The sequence below is a fragment of the Fundulus heteroclitus genome, unplaced genomic scaffold, assembly GCF_011125445.2.
Source record: "Fundulus heteroclitus isolate FHET01 unplaced genomic scaffold, MU-UCD_Fhet_4.1 scaffold_132, whole genome shotgun sequence".
NCBI classification, from domain to species: domain Eukaryota; kingdom Metazoa; phylum Chordata; class Actinopteri; order Cyprinodontiformes; family Fundulidae; genus Fundulus; species Fundulus heteroclitus.
Window position 1 is genome coordinate 68,327 of NW_023396544.1, and position 19,357 is coordinate 87,683.

General features: G+C 39.9%; 2 protein-coding genes across 2 annotated transcripts in view; one reads left to right on the top strand and one right to left on the bottom strand.

The window, feature by feature from the left end:
- LOC105923329 (serine protease hepsin) overlaps positions 1–19,357 on the bottom strand; it is a gene marked incomplete in the record, with an annotated part of 52,360 nt that overhangs the window by 21,063 nt on the left and 11,940 nt on the right. The window contains 1 exon segment of the mRNA XM_036129050.1: positions 3,453–3,592. Coding sequence (XP_035984943.1) covers positions 3,453–3,489 — 37 coding nt within the window.
- Positions 5,886–13,260, top strand: LOC118556265 (sialoadhesin-like). The gene is made up of 8 exons (XM_036129052.1): positions 5,886–6,494; positions 6,646–6,788; positions 6,994–7,076; positions 7,171–7,376; positions 10,782–11,045; positions 11,225–11,521; positions 12,115–12,217; positions 12,566–13,260. Exons 1-8 carry the CDS (start codon positions 6,419–6,421, stop codon positions 12,624–12,626), a joined length of 1,233 nt encoding a protein of 410 aa, XP_035984945.1. The 5' UTR covers positions 5,886–6,418; the 3' UTR covers positions 12,627–13,260.

Below are 19,357 nucleotides of genomic sequence, written 5' to 3' on the forward strand. Positions count from 1 at the left end.
ACAATTGTAGTTATCTCCTTTCCAACACAGTATGTGTGTCGTAGGTTTTGAAACTGTGATGTCTACAGCTTTTACTCAACAATTTAAATCCCTGATTTAAATGAATAAGATAGGATGTTCATCCAGTCTCTATAGTTTGGACAGTAGTTGTAAAGAAGGATCTCCTAGCTGTTCTGACTTCTCCTCATGCAACATAATCAGTGTATTTTGTTGTCTCCAAACTAGATTATAAGACCAACCTGCTTTGATACATTACTTTGACTAACAAAATGTAAAACAACTTATGCGTCTATGCCCAAACAATATGTTTATTGGTACATCTGATGCTAATAGCAAATGACTGCACCCTATTTTCTGTATTGCTTTGCATTCTTCAGACAGAACTTAAGATTTACTCTGGGAAACAGATTTTAATGCCATTCTAAAACTAACAATGAGATATTTTTATATTTGAAATACTTGTATTCAGTTTGAAAACACTTTATAAAGAGTTTTCAAACTGAATACTCAGATATAATCTCTGGGGAATCAAAGGTAGGGCTGGGTGTGGAGTAGTGGGATCAAGCAAAAACCGACCACAGATGCACACAAGATGAAGTCAGAGCAGAAGCTCTGAGTCATTCCTCTAGTAGTTGTCATGGAACAACAGTAAAAATAAGTACAACCATGTGCTACTGTGCCCGTCTGAGCTTCCCTGATTGCTCACACCCATACAATGAATAAGTAGGTCCTGAAAGATGTAAACACAGATTAAGTCTAAAAATAAAAGGCAACCCATTTGGTCTTAGCTCAGAACAAACGAAAAATAAGCCAGGCAGTGTGTGCCACTCCTAAGCCAGACTATTTTCCTCTAATTATACATAACATGATTCACTGCACCCTGGGTGGACGCCCCTCAGTCGTGCAACAGAAGCTGAGAAAACCAAAAGTCCGGCCTGCCATTTTCAGACAGAGAATAAATCACAGCACGCACACCAGGACAGAGAAGACCTGCTGGAAAACAAACGTAGAAGGGTTTCTTTGGGTGCAGAAAACTTCATTTCTATACTCTCTAAAGGTAAGCTACACTATGTGAATTTTGTGAATGTATTTGGAAAATAGAGTTAAAGGGTAAATATGGTCCAGTCACTGGAAAACCATTTCAGGACATTTCATTTTGAGGTGGATAAGTATCTGACTTATTTACATAAGAGGCATTGGCTTTCAGTGTATCAGCAGTTTGATATTAGACATATTTATGTTTATATGTACCTCCTATACATTCAGTGGTCTCATGTTTCCATCTACAGCTGCCATACATGACAGTGAACTCTTTCAGAGTAATAAGACTGCAAAATATTCAAACTGTGCTACAGCATGGAAAAAGTAGGACACAAATTTTGTTTTACTTTTCTGTTTTGGTCTTCTGTCGGTTTTCAGTGATGCTGAACAAAGATGATAAATGAAGTCCTGATATGTATAGTAGCAGTGGGTGATAAGGGAAATTTCTTGTATACATTTTTTGTCTGTAAACACACATCTCTGAAACTAAAACCAAAAGAGAACATTTCCAAGCAGATCTTGATCACAATTTTATCAATTTCAGTCAAGCACAGCTGACATTTAACAAATACACCAACATTCCTAAAGGCTGTTTTCATTTTTGAAGTGACTTGTTGTGAAGGTATTATCAGTAATAGTTGTAAAAAGATGTCATTTGACTGTGAGCTTGCTGAATGTCAAATATACATCCCCGTAACAAGTTATTCAGATGTACGCTGGAGCAATCCACCTCATCGGTCGGGTTGGTGAACCAGCTGATTGTTGGTCTGTCTTGATCATTTTCAAACTCCAGAACATGCCATCTTCTAACAACCGACACAAAGTCCAAACGTTTAATCCATTCTTAGCAAAGCTAGCTCACCGTGATGGGTCGTAGTTGATGTGGAGGAATGATTCAGCTGGTAGCATCAAACAACACAACTTCCTAAAATAACATGGAGGCTGTCTGGTCATAACAACAGTCAGTCAGTCAGTCAGTTAGTTAGTTAGTTAGTTAGTTAGTCGGTGTTCGTATCCACTACCATGTCGCTATATCCCACTGACAATAACTCTTTCATTTTGAGTAGAGCTAAATTGCTGAGGTCAGCTAAAACAGGCAGAGTACGTCTGACAAACAAGCTCACGCTGTTATGACGTCTTTCTGCTACAGATAAGGGAAATATTTCTGATAATTTCACAGAACCTCACTTGACAAAAAAAATCCAAACTAACCCTTTAAACCTTGAAGCACACTCTGTATTAAACTGGTTTGTCTAACCCCAAAAACCATTTGACTTTAGTAATAAAAAAAGGCAATGTGCCACTCTGGTAAAGTCCACTGCTGCTACTTGTAAATGTAATTATTATCATTATTACCATTAGTTGTTGTATCAGTACTCATGTTTTTTGTCACAAATGGACTCCCACACCAACAAAGAAAACATCTCCTGTGCTGCATTATTCATGTGAAGAACTGAAAGTTTGCAGCCTGAACACACAATGCACCCAGCATCCAGGCTGTTGTGATTTTATAAGCAGCGAGGACACTGTCAGCTTTAGAAAATTTTATTCTTATTGTTTTACTGTCAATGCTTTTGCAGTCTTGGGGATATGACTAGAAACCTTTCCAACGGCTTCAAGCACAAAGCAGCAGCTTGAGGCAAAGGACTACTTGTGTTGTTTCCTTCTACCTGCGCTAAAGAAACATTCCTTCATTCCTTCTACCTGCACTAAAGAAACATAAATGTTTAAGAACCCTTCGTTGGTTTTGTTTAAAGGCTGAAACATCCATGCTTTGCTTTCACTGACTTCTGCTTGCATCGGTGGCAAAGTGTCCAAGACCTTTGTTTGATGGGCATTCAGAAACCTGGTGTTTTAAAAGAGCCTGGTCATAAAATACAGCTTTACTGTTCATTTTTATTTTAAAACGACAAAGGTTAGCTTGTGAAGATAATAAAAGAGAAGTTTTATTGAACAAATAAATTGTGGAAGGCACGTTTAAAACCATCACAATACATTATTCTCATTTCTACCGTTTTAAACATTGCATGTGGCTTTTTCCCTAAACATGTTTATCATTATTTGTGACTCCAGCTTCAATGATATTGTATCTATCTGGATTAAAGCCCACCAAGTGAGACAAATATTACATCAGGCTAACTTATATGCTGTTCCAGACGAAAAACAAACGTTATAAATAAATCCAGGGAACATCAAAAAGACAGCAAAGCAGTTTTTGAACAGGCCAGTTAATCGTTAACTGTGAAGTGGACTGATGTCGGTACACAAATCCAGAAAACAGCATGACCTCTCCGGCATTTTCGTCTGTGCATGTATGTGTGCGGTATTGTGTCGTTGTAGGCACGAGCGTGTGTGTGTGTTAGGTGGGAGAAGAGAACAAAAACAAGGGTGTGTTTAACCTGGGCACTCACCCATCTTCCCCTCTGTCACAACTTTCTCAGCATACATGGGTACGCAGGAGGAAGCAGAAGGCAGCAGAAGACAATGATGAGAGTGGTTTCCCACTTCCCTTCCTCTCTCAGTAACTGCGCCGGGCAGGTGCTCTGAGCTCCTGCCAGTACCTTTTGCCTGGTGATGTGTAGAAAACATTCCCCATGAAAGGAGTCACAAAACATTTAATCAATAAACATCTGCTAAATGGACACATAAACTGATAGATGTCACAAAAATTGCATATTAATAAATGTACAATTTTTATAATATTTATTTTCCATTGCAAAATGCATTCAATGCATGCAATAATAATAATAATAATAATGCTCTAATAAGGTGATATTAAGGTTGTAACTTGTTTAAAAAAATTAAAGAAAAGATCTAACTTTAGTTTAAGTGTCACATTATCAGAAATATTTTGCACAAACACCCTGTTACAATCTCATGTAAAATAACCTTAGTAAATGGGGGATAGATTGTGCAGTAAACTGTTCTTCTATACAAACTACTAACCTAAACTCGCTTTATTTTCTACAAGGAAGGGAATCAAAAGACACAAAAAAAATCCTCAATATTCATTATTTATCACTCAATCATCTAGTGGATCTAACTTCTCATATAAATGACCGCCAATACGCCAATACAGCTCACAGTGATTTAATATAGACGTTTTTTACCCATCTTGAGTGTAAAATAACAATATAGAGCTTCGATCAGTTTTACGAACATGAAGTAGTTGCACAAGTTTGAATTTAATGTGGATTTTCACACACAGTCTTGAATGCATAAATACTCCCTTAATAGTTGGATACATTCTACTTTCCTGGTTACACCTCTAACACGTGGTTTGTGTAGCCGTCAGCATTCTACTTCCATTCATTTGCGCTCGATATTTGACAACTCTTCCTATCAGAAATCGTAGAGTAGATTTAAATTTGCAGATTTCCTGCCGCACTCCGGCCGTTCCGAAAGCGTAATGCCGGCCGTTTCTATCGATTTCAAAGTAACTTTGGGTGTGTGTTTGGAATCCTTTTTTCCTGCAGGAACACATAACTGTGTCCAAGTTTCACTCTTCTGACCCAAAATGTCGCCTCCATTGAAGAGGAATTGGTGAAGATGTTTAGGAACAACACAGGAACCACTAAGCCTGTCATAACCTAGAAGGTGCTGGAAACAGCAGCTAATCATGTTAAACATCAACCTCGACAGAGTGTCGACCAAGAAAGAAGCCTCCGATCTAAAATCGGTCAAACCAAATGGCTTCTGGAAGAATGTTTTATAGTCAGCGGAGACAAAGTTAAGATACGTGTCAAAAATGACAACAAATGTGTTTCTAGGAGTTTAGACGTCTTACAAAGCTAGTAACACTGCGCTAATTGTCCCGCATGGTGGTGGAAGTATGATGCTGAGGGTCTGATTTGCTACCAGGAACTAGTCGATCGCTTTACGCCAACAGAGGCATCAACCACAGGTACTTCATCTCAAATGGACAGCTTGGCGCTTTTCCAAAACCTCAATAATCCCAAACGCGCATGAAACACGATTTCGAAGGGATAGCCTCGACCCCGTTGAACAGGTATGAAATGTGACTAAAATGAGGTCTGTGGCAGGAAACCAACAGATTTAAATTACCTCCACCAAATCTGCAGAGGAATGGTCAAACATCCAGCCAGTTTGTTGACGGCTCCAGAAAAAATATTCTGTCTCTGGAACTTACAAAGGGACTTCTGTCTAAATATTACTGGCGATATATATATATATATATATATATATATATATATATATATATATATATATATATATATATATATATATATATATATAATATTAAATTAGTTACACATTAAGCAACATCAAGTACGCTACATGTTATATCCATTGTCCTCAGGAAAGAACATGTTAAAAAGGTTAGAGTTGCTTTGACTCAGAATAACCGTTCAAGGTTATAATCTTTTTAATTTGACGACCATTAACTTGATAGCAAGTAATTACATTGTAGTAAAATAAAACAACATGGTTTAAAAACCAATTTAACGGGTTTTTTTTTTCTTTCTTCACGGCGACTCACCTGTATTCCTTTACAGCAGGTGGAGTTTTTGTTGTTTTTCTTCTTTCTCTTTTGAAGCAAATGAAAACTGTGCTTTGAAAGTTCCGTTTGAAAAACGACAATAGGCGAAAAACAAGCTTTTTTTTTTACGCCCGGATAATTCTGCTGAAGCCCCACCGCGGGTAAATCCTGTTTCTTTCCCTAAATCCTCTCTTTTCCTCTCTTCACAGGTTACTGACCCCGGAGAAGAAAAAAAAGTGTAGCAACGTTTCCTGCCAAAGTTTCACCAGTTCGCATCAACCAAAACCACCAGCCCCCGCTTCTAGTTGTAAGGAGAACAACATTTGGAGAAGTGGGGTAATTAAAACGAGGTTCTGGAGGTTTTTCTTTATGACTTTTAAGTGAAGTTAAGCTTCTTCTGGTCTTTGCCGTCTGCTCCGTCTGTGCGCGCTCAGCTGCGCACGAGAGGGGCGCGAGTGACGTCAACGCCCCTGAGTGGACGAGAGGTGGGCACGAGAGCTGTCCCTCTGCAGTGACCGAGCCCTGCTGATGGACACTGTGTCCCACCTGAAAACGTTTGCCTAATTAAGCACATTTCCGCGAGTTTTCACCTATCTACCTTAACAAGTGTGCCGCCTCCTATATACACTCAGATAGGAGCAGTTTACAAGAAAAAAAAGAAAAGAAAAAAAAAACTTGTCCGCAATTTCCTTCCAATGACATGAAAGCATTGCTACCAGCCAAGTTCCTCGTTGTTAGACAAAATAAAGGGGAAGCTGGAGAGCCTAAACCTATTTGCACACAACAGCAAAAGACACTGACAGAGAAGAGCCACAGAAAACAACAGAGGAAAGGACAGGCGAAGCTAAGCAGGGGGAGAACATCAACAGTGGAGTCATGGCACATCATCTCTATCATCATCATCATCATCATCATCAAAGCTACATCTTTCTTCTCGTTCTCTGTATGAGAGGTAAAAACATTTCTGTGTCCCAGCATTATCACAGGACATCCACACGGACTGTTTCAACGTTTTCATATGGGACTGTCCAAGCTTGGTGATTAACTCCTGTTTTCTCTCTTTTTTTTTGTTCGTAATTCAACACCAATTCTTCCTGGCGCAGGTATTCTGGCTGGTGATTGGTTAGTCCTTCTCCCCTCCGGTCCCGTTTGTGCTGTGGTTGGTTCCTCAGTAGTCCTGCCTTGTTCCTATGACTACCCGCATAGCTCTGATGAATTCAAGGCAGATGGGAGAGTCTCTGCGCAGGTATAATAAAGAGGCCATTGTTTCTGGTAGCCGGAGATCTTGTAATGGAGATCACTTCTGTGCAACCTCTGCGCAGTCGCAATAAATAGATGTCGCCATAGGTTGGTGGTTGACAAACCCGAACAAAATACACTTTTCTCATCATATGCAAGCAGGTGATGTTTAGTGCGGCTTTCTTAGATCTAAAAAGTTTTTCCTTCACAAGACAGGAGGCAATGAAAAAGGACAGGAGTATAAAGTTCTGTCAGAGATGTGGTGTCTTGGAGACAGCCGCTGCGTTACAGAGAAGTATAATAATAGTCACAGAAACACACAAAAAATCAGGGGTTTTGAGTAGAAATCCGAAAGTTTCCAACTTTGTTTGTCTGTATGTCTGTGCCAGATACGTGTTCCACAGTGCCGGTATCTTCCCTGACCCATCTTATCAGAACCGGGTACAGTACGTGGGACAACCAGGAACCAAGAACTGCTCTCTGAGGATTTCCAATCTCACAGAGTCAGACAGTGGAACCTACGTGTTTTACCTCATTACCAACCACACAACGGAGAAGATGCCTCCGCAGACTGGAATACAACTCCTAGTGGCAGGTAAGGATATTCTTTCCACTTTGTTTTATTTACACCAGGAAATAAACACATTTAACTGTATTGTTTTTAAAATTATTATTTATTCTAAAGCATTTTCACAAGGCAAAGTATCACAAGGTTTTTTTCTATCTAGCATCTATTTCAACGTGGTCTCGTGCACCTGTTTGTCCTTTTCCCCCCAATCTAATAGATAAGATAAGAATTCCCTTATTGTCCTGCAGTGGGGAAAATTGGGTGTGACAGTGGCAAACACACAGACAGTTACACACAATTATTAGCAATGAAAAAGAAGAAGAAAAAGAACAAACCAGTTTAATCTAAAATTAGCTCTAAGGAAACATGTTGATGAGTAACCAGAGTGAATAAATATTGCACAGTGGAAAAGATTCCAGTCTATTTACATACATAGGCATGTTAAAGGGACATATGCAAAATCCCATTTTTTAGCATTTAAATACTATTTTTATTGTGTACTTGGAGTCTCTAAGAGAGTAGAAACTGTGAATGTAGTCTGTCTAGGTCTGTCTTTAAATGTAAAAAGGAAGACTTAAAAAGCACTATATGTCCCCTTTAAGTTTTTATTCAGTGGCTATTCTTCAGTCATTGTAGGCTAATACCACAACAGCTCTGTAGTATGTTTGGTTTGTCATCAACTGACCAATATTGAAAAAAAATTGTTTCTTGATTTTTTTATGTCTAAAATATTTTCAAACCAAGTAGCCTTGTGTTTACAAGTAATCGTTTCCTTTTTTGCAAGCTATAGCTTGACTCCTTGTGCTTTCTGCAGGAAGCAGAACTGAAACTTAGCAGTGATCAGTCTGACATAAATATAACAAAATAAAGGACCCATGGTCTTACATAATGTGAAAGAAAAAAGCCAAAGTTGATAAGTCATACTCTTTGTTTTAATAATTGTTGCAACAAATCTTGTGAAACCAAATGAGCTAGCGCATTTTAAAGGTTTTAAAACTGAAACCGCAGCAGGTCAGCTCTTTTCTAAACACAAAATGAGTCAGCTCATTTTGGGTCGGACTGTTCTTTCTTTTTTTTTTAAACAACAGATTCATACCTGTCTAAGTACAGTAAAAACAGATACATCTGTTATTAACACTGCTGTGTTTTCCTGGTCTCTCATGTTGTTCTATCTCCTTGTTGATCCTGTAATATTGTGCTCAAGTGTTGCCTGTGCTCTGCATATAGGTGGGACCTAATCATTGTTCTTGCAAAGCACAAGTAGGTTTCAACTCTTTCCGGTCAAATCAAGGCACACAAAGCCTCAACTCAAGATCAAAGGCAAGATGTGCCGGTCAATTATAAAGCCCTAAACTTGAATCCTGGCTTGTAAACCAGTCATTTTACAAACTGTTAAATTTAATTACAGAGTAGTAATAAATGCTTTTTTAAAATACACAGATGCTTCTTAAAAGGTGCATTTCTTTGCCAGAACAACCAGCATATAAAAAATATGTGCTGATATCGCAGTTTAGTATAAATATTATCTGAATGTGACAACAGAATCTGGAGACCCAATAATTCGGCCAACACAGGAATGAACGTTTGAAAATGTTTATCAAAGGAACTGGTGTTGCTGGAACTGACAGAAGCGATCTCTAGAACCGCTGTGGGGGAGAGGACAGGGTTAGTGCCCGAGAACAACTCAGTGGAGATGTGAGAACACTGAATAAAAGCCACTAACCCTATCAGGATCCGGCAGGTTGCACTGGTTCTGAGCGACTGGGTGAAACGGATCACTGACTGATCCGCCTCACAAAGTCCGCTTGAGGGACAGAGGCAGAAGGGGAGTCCGATGTCCAGGCTTGTGTCATACACAGGTTGACTTGGCTGAGGCTTTCCGTAGAGCAGAGGCAAATCTGGAATCCAGGCGAGAGAATCAAAAACGGGAGTCTCACTCCAGGCAGAGGTTTCCAGACAGGGGCAGAGACAGGAGACAAATCTGGGGTCCAGGCTTTGGGTCGTTCACAGGAGGCAGAGTTATCCATGCAGAGGGGCAGAGGCCCGCAGGCAGGCTAGGACGAGAGATGGTTCAGGTATGGAGGTCCAGATACAGAGGCCAACAGGAAAAAAACAGGTCGATATCAGGCAGGCAATCAAGGAAGGCTGGATGGTTTACTCACCTGATGGCTTTCAAGAATCTGACAGTGACACTCTCGGAGAGCTTGGAATAAATAGTGCACCTAGCAGATGAAGCGACTCCACTTAAACCGTGATTACCAGGCACCGCAGGAACAGGGAACGACGTCACAGGGACTGCAGACAGGGTTTTGTCTTGAAGGAACTGATTAAATAATTACAGATTTTTAGGTTTCTGTCCTCAAGTCTCTGATTGAAGTCACACAAATCAAAAGAAAAGTGACTGTATGTACAGATAGCTGCTTAAACGGAGAGTAACTTCAGTACAGCATTTACTTATGTCAACTGTATGTTTGTCTATGCGCCCTATCACCAAAACAAATTCCTTGTACATGTAAAATACCTCTTGGCAATAAAGCTTGTTCTGATTCTCGTTCTGATTCTTAATAATGCACATTTGCCTGCTTCAGAGCTTCAGAGATAACTATCTTATTCCAAAGACCTTCTGTCTGTTTTCTGTGGTTTAAGGGTGAGAGCGGGCAACACTTTTATCTAAACTTCTTGATGGAAGGTGGATATTGTTTCTTTCTTTCTGTAGATTTTTGCTCCACATTTTTGCAATCCATTTCATTTTGACCACCTTGTTTATTATACAAGCCAAAGGAAAAGACTGTGACTGGTATCCAACATTACCGTATGTCTTCTTGTACTTTTCTGTATTTTGTTTCTGCAACTTGACTGAATATTGTGTAGATCTGAACGCTAGTAAAAATTGACTGGAAATTCATAGTTGACAAGTCCAAGTCAAGTCCCCAGAAACTGTTCGGTATTCTATCAAGTCAAATGTGGCTAAATCTGGAGTCCAAGGCACATGACCTGAGTCTACACCTCTGCTGCAATGGCAACCAATATTCAATCTGTTTAAAACAAACGTGTAATTCTGAAAATAGGCTGACGCGGGGACATTTCTTAGTCGTAAATATTCTGTCATGACTACAGAAAAAGACAATTTTTCAAACTGACATAATATGTTCATTGATATTGTTGAATAAACCATTTACTTTTTATTACAGTCCTGTTTATGTATTTTATATCAGTATCGATTTACAATGGAATGATTATGAAAACGGCCTGCTGCCATAATATAAATTCAATTTCTTTCACCAGATAGGGTAAATGACTTGAAAATAGAAAGATGCACAAGAAGAAATGTAACCTCAATAATTTACTCGATATCTTTGAAGTCATTTGGTTAAGGCCCTGAAAAACGTAACTCTTCATGTAATTTCCTTTCCTCTCCCTTATTTTCACCAGAATCCTCCAGAGCGGTCGCAGTCTCAGCAGGTCCATCCAGTGTCATCCCTGAGGGTGCAGCTTTAAGCCTGGCCTGTTGCACCCCAGCAGCCACTTCACAAAGTCACTTCAAATGGTACAGGAGCACAGATAGCAGGGTTGAACAGGTTGGCCAGGTGTGGCATATCCATGGAGTTACATCTGCTCAGTCTGGCAGCTACTACTGCCAAGTGCAGACTGGAGATAAGAAGCAAAACTCAACAGTTCTTACAATCGATGTGCAATGTAAGTAAAACGTAACACTAAAATATGGAAATGTTATCTTTATACTGAAAAATGTTTTATGATATATGTTTTCATCTATCTAATATCTAAAAATGACAATTGACTTATAATCATTTTTTTAAAAGAAAATTGTAATATTTGGTGTGAAGTTAATCGCCTTTGATATAAACCTTCTCTAGACCCACCTCGAAACACAGTCATCACCAGGGGAGCAGAGGAGGATCATCCTGTGAGTCTGACCTGCAGCAGTGAGGCTAACCCACCGGTGCACACCTTCGTCTGGTACCAGGGTGCAGCATGTCTGCCAGCAGACAAAAGCTTTCATCGAGGAAGACAAACGCCGGCTACATTAACAGGAGGAGGCCAAACATTCAGCACGGCCAACATCACCACCGAGGAGTACGGACAGCACTGCTGTGTCGCACGCAACAGATGTGGATCTCAGACTCACAGCATGACTCTGGTCGATCCCAGAGGTTGGTGAATGAAGAGCCTTGAGCTCATTTTCAAGGAACTTACTTTTAGGTTCTCTGTTATGAGGCATAGGGTGTATTGAAAATATGTTTTAGTAAAACATTTATGGATACTACATACATAAGGCATTGTTGGTGATCATCCTGAACACACAAATAAAACTGCAATAGATAGCTCAGATTAAAGCGTGTTCAGATGTGAGCCTAAATCCAAGTGATAAGGTGTGACAAAATTTCAAAACATTCCATTTATTCAGTCTTGCAGAGTTTGAGCTTCGTTCATTATAAAGAAGAATCAGCAAAAATCTGAGTCTCTAGAAGGACACAGATGATGGAAACATACCTCAAAGGACTGGCAGCTGTAATTAGAGTAGCTATAAGGTTAAAAAACGGGGCTCTATGGATCATTTTTCTTACGCTTCACAAGCTTGCACTATTTTGTGTTGGTCTTGGTCTCCTAAAATCCCCAAAAAGACGTTTACATTTCTGGTTGTAATGTGGCAAAATCTCACAGTGTTCAAGGGTGTGAATACCTTTGCAACGCTCTGTATACGTATCTAAACGTTGTGTTTGCTTTAATCCCCTGTCCTCCACAGCAACAACTTCATCGGACTCTTTAGGAAGCAAAATGGTGCTGATAGGAGTAACTGCTGGCATCCTGCTTGTTATTGTTGCCATAGTTGCCTTTCTACTGACAAGGTGAGGCCTTCGCTATTTTTGCAGTCATCGTCCGTTTCAAACACCTTCACAGAAACAAGATTGGGACTACTGCTCCCATGCGTCAGATAAGCATCATAAATAATGCAATGTCATATTCATACAAAGTTCAGTAGTTGTTGTCTGGGTGACCCATCTACATCAAATTCTGTTTAAAAGTGGAATGTATCCAAAGTTGTGCGTATATGACCAAAAGACTTGTTTACTGCAGAAAAACAATTTGTCTGAAAAAAGTCATGCAATAAAGGAAAAGTATACAATATACCAACACGATTGCCTTTGAGGTTTTGAGAACTTGCAACATAAATCTTGTTGTTGTTCCGCTTTCAGGAGAAAGACAGCCAGAGGTCAGTCATATGTCCTGACTGGGACAACGGCCACAGAACCTTGAGGACTCAGAGTTAAACCAGGACTGTTTTTATTTTGTATACTAAATATGTAAAGAGCTAACATGAGAGGACCAACACATGGTGTCGCCATGTAGCACTTTCCTGCAGTTACAAAGTATAACCTGTTTTTTTTGTTGTTTTTTTGTTTGTTTTTTTTAAAATAGGCTCCAGATGACATTCGCCTGCAGAGGCCTAAAAGTGTCACAAATCCAAACAATAAATTGTCCACTCCTGTCGGTGTGCAACCAACCATGCTGCCTCTTAAAAATCTAAAAGCACTCACTGTGTGAACCGACTGTGAGACTCTGTGAACTGCCTGGTTCCCTTATTTACACCTGCCAGTTCCTTGCAAACTGAATCATTTCTGGGTTTTACTGTATGGGTGCTAATCTTTTCTTTAGTCAGTAGGGGCACATAAATTGCAAGAAAATAATAAACCTGTGTTTGGTGCAGTTACTTTGTTATAGTAGTTTTCCTCCTCCCAGTGATGGGTAAACACAGATGTGAATTTGAATACTGGACATGCACCACAGATCATTACAGACGCAGACCACAGATGACATCCGCAGTCGTTTACGCCTTTGATAGTTTTCTAACAAGGTCTGTGCCGCCTAGAAGTTCCTTCTTAATAAAAGATGTCCCCATGGTTAATGTAGTCATGAAGACAGGAAATACAGTCAGCACAACCCCATTAGGGCTCCGGTCAGTGAGATCAGTGTAAACTTTGGGTCATGGTAGATACTCACCAAGGCCTAAAGAAGAGTGGGGGGGGGGGGGATAAAAACCAGGAGGACAGTGACTCTGTATCCGGCACAACCAGTTACTGGATGCCCTCGGCGATCAGTTCTTATCCTCATCAGTTTATTTTTGGAAATGGCCTCTTCAACCAAGACAGAAAATGTGAAGTAATCAGTTTTTTTGTATAAATGAAGCGATAATAAGAATATCAAGCTTACACCATCACAGGAAAATAATGTGGATTTGGTATGTTGCTTTTTCTTTACAGCGTTTTTATTTCTTCCTGCAAAAACAGACACTTCACATTCAATAATTTCTTTTTTTTTTTTTAACTTTGCAATCTGGTGTGTATGTCATGGAAAGTATTTATTATTCTGTGGAGTAGGTAAGATTTGAATGTCTAGCCGAATTAACATTGGCATAAACTTTGTGTTTAATGTGTGCGTTCTCCCCAGAAGACGCTGTGTCAACTGTATCGTGTTTTATTTTTTATTTCATCTTACTGTTTTTATTTTGTTAAGCAATTTTGTAACAGCCTGTTGTTTTTAAATGTGCTTTATAAATAAATTTGACTTTGACACACAAACTCGTAAAAAAAGAAAATTATTACATATTTATTAATTTATTACATAGCACAACATATCAAATACATTCAAAACATGGACAACAAAGGGTGTGAGGGTTCTGATAGTCTTTCATGAGCATTAAATGTATTAAGCTGTTAAAGGCACTTTGAATTACCAGTCAGACTAAAGGATATTTCAGTTATTATTACAAACAGACTTATGAAAAATAAACCTTTGCAGCTGGACTTTGACTGACCTTAAACGTTTTAACGTTGAAATAAAACATTCATTCAACGTCAAAACAACCTCGAACGCCAAAAAGTTGAAATGAGAAATGACGTTGCTGTTTCAACGTCGATAAGATTTGCAAAACAAAATTCAACAGTTCCCGCGCAACTACCTGTGTTGATTCAACAGGGACTCAACATCAAAATGCAAGCTGGGTTAACCAGTCTAATTCAGACCATTAAAAAGGATTTCCTGATTAATTGTATGAAAAACTCAAAATAATTGATACAGTGAAAGTAAAATAAGGTTTTTACATTCGCCTGAACAGGAAGACGTTCAATTCAAACTCAAGGTGGCAGTCTTGACTAGTTTACACAATCACAGTGATTATAGCAACGGTGTACTGCACAGTGACCGCTACCGAACGTAATACAAACCAATATTCACATCCGTAATAGAAATAACTAACTTGTATCTAGACAATCCATACTGTTTGAAACAGAAAATATCCCTTCAACATTCAAACTCACTTTAGTCTTACTCTTAAAAAAAGAAGAAGCACTTTAACACTTTAATTATTCCATCCATCCATCCATCTTCTGACCCGCTTAATCCCTCATGGGGTCGTGGTGGTTGCTGGTGCCTCTCTCCAGCGTTCACCGGGCGAGAGGCGAGGAAGTTCACCCTGGGACAGGTCGCCAGTCTGTCACACTGCTGATCATTCATGTAGCTTAATTAAACCTCAGGAGGCATTTTGTGTCAGAACTGGGCAATACCCAACGATTCCTTTCCCTCTGCTTTGGTCCTTGCTCACCTCAAGGTTTTGGAGCACCCTTTATTTCACCCCAATATCACGTTTTCATAATCATTGCTGTTTATTCTGAAAAAAATAAGAAGGAGTAGTTTAGACACCATCAGTAGTTTAGTTTAGTTATTATTTATTTATTTATTTATTTATTTATTACAAAACACCCTGTCCCTCTTCTCACCTCTTTGTTGGCGTCAGAATGAGATCGGCGCTTCCTTTAACAACAAAACAAGAGGCTCCTATGAACTCAACTGCTTTCCCACAAACAGGGAAACAACCATAGCTGGCTTGAAATGAGGGCTGTTCTGTGTCACCTACCAAGTCCAGATGATAACCGGTGTAAGCACCAGCAGAAAAATCACTTTGATTCCAATTCCAAGGACTATGAAAGGATGGACTGGGGATAAACAGGAAGACGGTCATGAGAAACAATTGAAAGCAGTCGCAGATGGTGCTTAATGCATCAGGTGCCTTGTCCTTATAGAGCTGACACAGAGGAGGACTAGAAGACCGATTCTAATCAAGATAAATAAAGAAAACATCCAAGAAAGTGAACGCTTTGACTCCTCCTGCAGTCCCACCTGTGTCTTCCACAGTCAGCAGCACCTCGGCTGAACGGCTCTGTCCCACGGGGTTCCCGGCCATGGCAGATTGTAAGCTCCTGTGGGGTCAGCTCCACAGAGGAAATACTCAGGACCTGCCCTGAGCCCTCCTGGAGCTGGAGGCTGGAGTTGGAAACATCCCTCCTGTACCACCAGGTCGTAGGTATCTGCCGCGGGGTGGGGTTGGCAGCACTTCTGCAGGTTCAAAGTCACGCTGCTGCGCCACCAACAGGGCCCAGAACCACTCACCTCAATGGACACATTTAATGGAGAATCTGCATGAAGAGGACAACAACGGTTCTAGTGAAAATGATATGCTCTGTTTTCTTTTTATGGATGGGGGATGCTGGACATTTTAAATTTTATATAAACAATGACTATAAAAAATAGTCCTACTCTTTGAATTTTTATTTACATGTCACATTTCTACCAGAAAATCTCAATGTATTTTGCTGTCTTACGTGATAGACCAACTCAAAGTAGCACATCACTGATGTGGAAAGAAAAATGAAGCAAAGTTTTGAAAATCCTTAACCCCAGTCTGGTCTTTTTCAGCTGTGGTTTTCTTCCAGGGTGTCCTGCATTTCAGCTCCGGCCTCTCCTCAGACTCTTATGCTCTTCAGCTGTTCTGGCTGAAGGAAAACATTTTCACGGCCCCACTGCTGCCTGCCACCATGTCTCATGGCGGGCACGGTGTGCTCGGATGGCGTACGGTGTTAGCTTTCCATCAAAACATAGTCCTTTTACAATTGGGTCCGAAAATTATTGGTTATATCTGACAAGAGCGCCTTATTCCACTTGTTTGCTGTGGCCCCAACACATGGCTTGTGACAAACTTTAAACGGGACTTTCTTTGCAACATGGTCACCTTTTTTAGCACCCCTACATAAATTGCCTGATTTGGAGAGTGCACCACAAATGGCCCGCCATGTCTACAGATGTTTCCACCCGAGATACGGTCTTCAGTTGCTGTTTAAAGCTTGACATTTTTTATCATTAACCCATTTTAAACATGTCCAAATCTTTCTAACTGACCTGTCTGCTGTGTTCCTTGGTCTCCATGATGGTTTTCACAGAACAGTGGAGTTTAAAATCCAGATTAATCACTTTGTTCTCTAAACAGTGACTTTAAAATGCAACTGGTCTGACAGCTTTTTTTAGGGGGTATGAGAGTAAATGGGACTGAAATATAAGTGTACAACCCTTTATAACTATAAAGGATGTCAGAAATATATGACATTTTGCTTTAACTTCAGCAGTTCTTTGTTGCTCTTTGTGTGGATTCTGTCATAAAAATGTTACAACATGCAAATTACTCCAACAGTTTATATGATTCCTAAAGCAATAATGTGCAACTCAACACAGTTTGATGTAACATCTGAGTAGTTACTGTCAAGCCTTTACAACGTGACCTAATATTGTCATGGTACTCACACAAAACATCCAGAGCCACAGGATCCGACTGCAAGGAGTTCAGTCCTTCAATAGTGCAGGAATAGTTTCCAGCATGTTCCGTCTGAGCGTGAAACTCTAGCTCCATAACTCTACGTCCATCTCTGAACCAGATCGTTCTGTGATTTTGGCACGTTGTCGTACATTCAAGGGTCACTCTGTCTCCAGCTCTCACTCTTATGGGGCGTATGCTGGCTTTCAGCTCTTGAGATCAAGTAAAGACAAAAGTTAATCCAGGAAAACATTCAACGTAAAAAAAAAAAAAAATAAAAAAAAAATATATGTATATATATATATATATATATATAGATATATATATATATATATATAGATATATATATAGATATATATATTGTTAAACTATTTCACCTGTCACAGAGAGATGCATGATTTTTTATTCTCCGTCCATACTGTTTGTGTCGAACCAGAAGTAGTAATGTCCAGTGTCGTCCTCCTGCAGGTCATGAAGAACCAGGCTGCAGTTGTTTATATGGTCACCTTGGTATTCAGATCGATTTGTATACGATGGAAGGACGGAGAGCCTGACACGTTTCCAGGTGTCGTCTTCTAGCATTCCTTTAAACCATGCAGTCTCTCTGACAGATTCATCCTCTGGGTAGCTGTACGAACACTTAAACTCCACTGAAGTCCCCTTCAAAGCACAATGATCTGGGTTTTCAAAAGTCACAGACCAAGTAGCTCGCACCTTCTCTGCTAAAAAAACACACACACACACAAAAAAACATACAATTTTATTTGAAAAAGAAATGTAATAGGTGGGAAAAATAAGTACACCCCATGGTTCAATAGAACCATCTTTGATAGCAAGGACTAAAAGTTAGACTTTTTGGTGTGGCTTTAATGGTCTCTTTCATCCTTGTGAAGCAGTTTTGATCCACTTATCTTTACATGGTTCCATCAGTTCTCTGGGGTAGACAGACATTACTAATCGCATACTGTTATAAACATCAACATACAGTATCAAAATTGAAATGAGGACTGTAGAGTGTGAGGTAAAAGTCTTGCTTTTTGTTAAGTTTGGTTGGGATGATTTTCTGGGATATCCTCTCTTAGGAAGATCAGTGACTTTCTTAAATGTTTACCCATCCATCCATTTTCCAACACACTTATACCTGTGGGGGTTTGTGAGGGTTGCTGGTGCCTATCTCCAGCTGAGGCGGGGTACACCCTGGACAGGTCGGCAGTCTATTGCAGGGCAACACAGAGACAAACAACCATTCTCACACCTACGAGAGAATTTAGAGAGGCCAATTAACCTAACAGTCCTAACAGAGGAAGCCGGAGTACCCGGAAAGAACCCACGCATGCACAGGGAGAACATGCAGAAAGACCCAGGGTTGGACTCAAACCCAGGACCTTCCTGCTGCAAGGCAGCAGTGATACCCCCTGTGCTGCTGTGCAGCCTAAATGTTTATCACTTATGAATAAAATTTCTCAATGCATTGCATGGAAATTGCTTAATAACTATTTCCAGTGATGTTCATCAGCTACTGCTTCTGTAAGGTCATTGCTGATGTCTAAACCCTATTGCCATTGCATCACTAGATGACTGCATGGTCCAGTGCAGCAAAAAGCCAAACCTCCTGCTTTTCTGGAGATGGTATCATTTGCACACAAACAGTTGACATGACAGCAAATAGCTGCTCTTACTTCCCTTTTAAATCATGCAAAAGCAGCACGGGTGTACTCACATTTTTTCTAACATATATGTAGGACTTATGACTGTGACTGTAAAAAGCCCTAAAAAAAAAGCACTCTCAAATTCAATTAGATGCTGTCCTTGAACCCTTTGGAATGGATGCCAAACGCTTTGTTTCATGTAAAGGGAACACTTTCCACTTTCAACGGAGCAATTTGTTGAATTTATGAAGTTTTTCGTAGCTGAAATAGGAACCACACATAAATGAAGCATTTTTGGTTCTTGTTTTTTTTTTTTTTAATTGTTATGCAGCTGCAGACTGACATAAGGAGGAATTGGCTAAAGAATTAAATGAGACAAATATGTTATATTCAAATCTGAAGTCAGTAGTGTAAAGTAATGACTATCTGGGTCTGTTTCTCTGTGGGTATGTCCACATTTCTCCCGGAGTTATCCAAATGTACCCAAACTGTGCCCAAGAATGGAGATGCCAAATTCAAATGGCTGTGACTCGTGTTTGCTTCGACACAGTGACGGAATCAGTGACGGCTCTAACGGAAAAAGGGATTTCCAGGGGATTCCTGTTCTATGCACAGATTCACTGTGTCAGGTTTTTAGAATCAAGCTGAAGGGAGCAGAGACGAGAGGAGCAGCAGGTGGAGCATACTAACACAGGTGG

Excerpts from the sequence above, each read along its gene's own strand:
- LOC118556265 (XM_036129052.1), top strand. The coding sequence starts at position 6,419 with ATGGCACATCATCTCTATCATCATCATCATCATCATCATCAAAGCTAC. Across the intron at positions 7,377-10,781 it reads AATACAACTCCTAGTGGCAG|AATCCTCCAGAGCGGTCGCA; the intron begins GTAAGGATATTC and ends TATTTTCACCAG. Across the intron at positions 12,218-12,565 it reads GTTGCCTTTCTACTGACAAG|GAGAAAGACAGCCAGAGGTC; the intron begins GTGAGGCCTTCG and ends TTCCGCTTTCAG.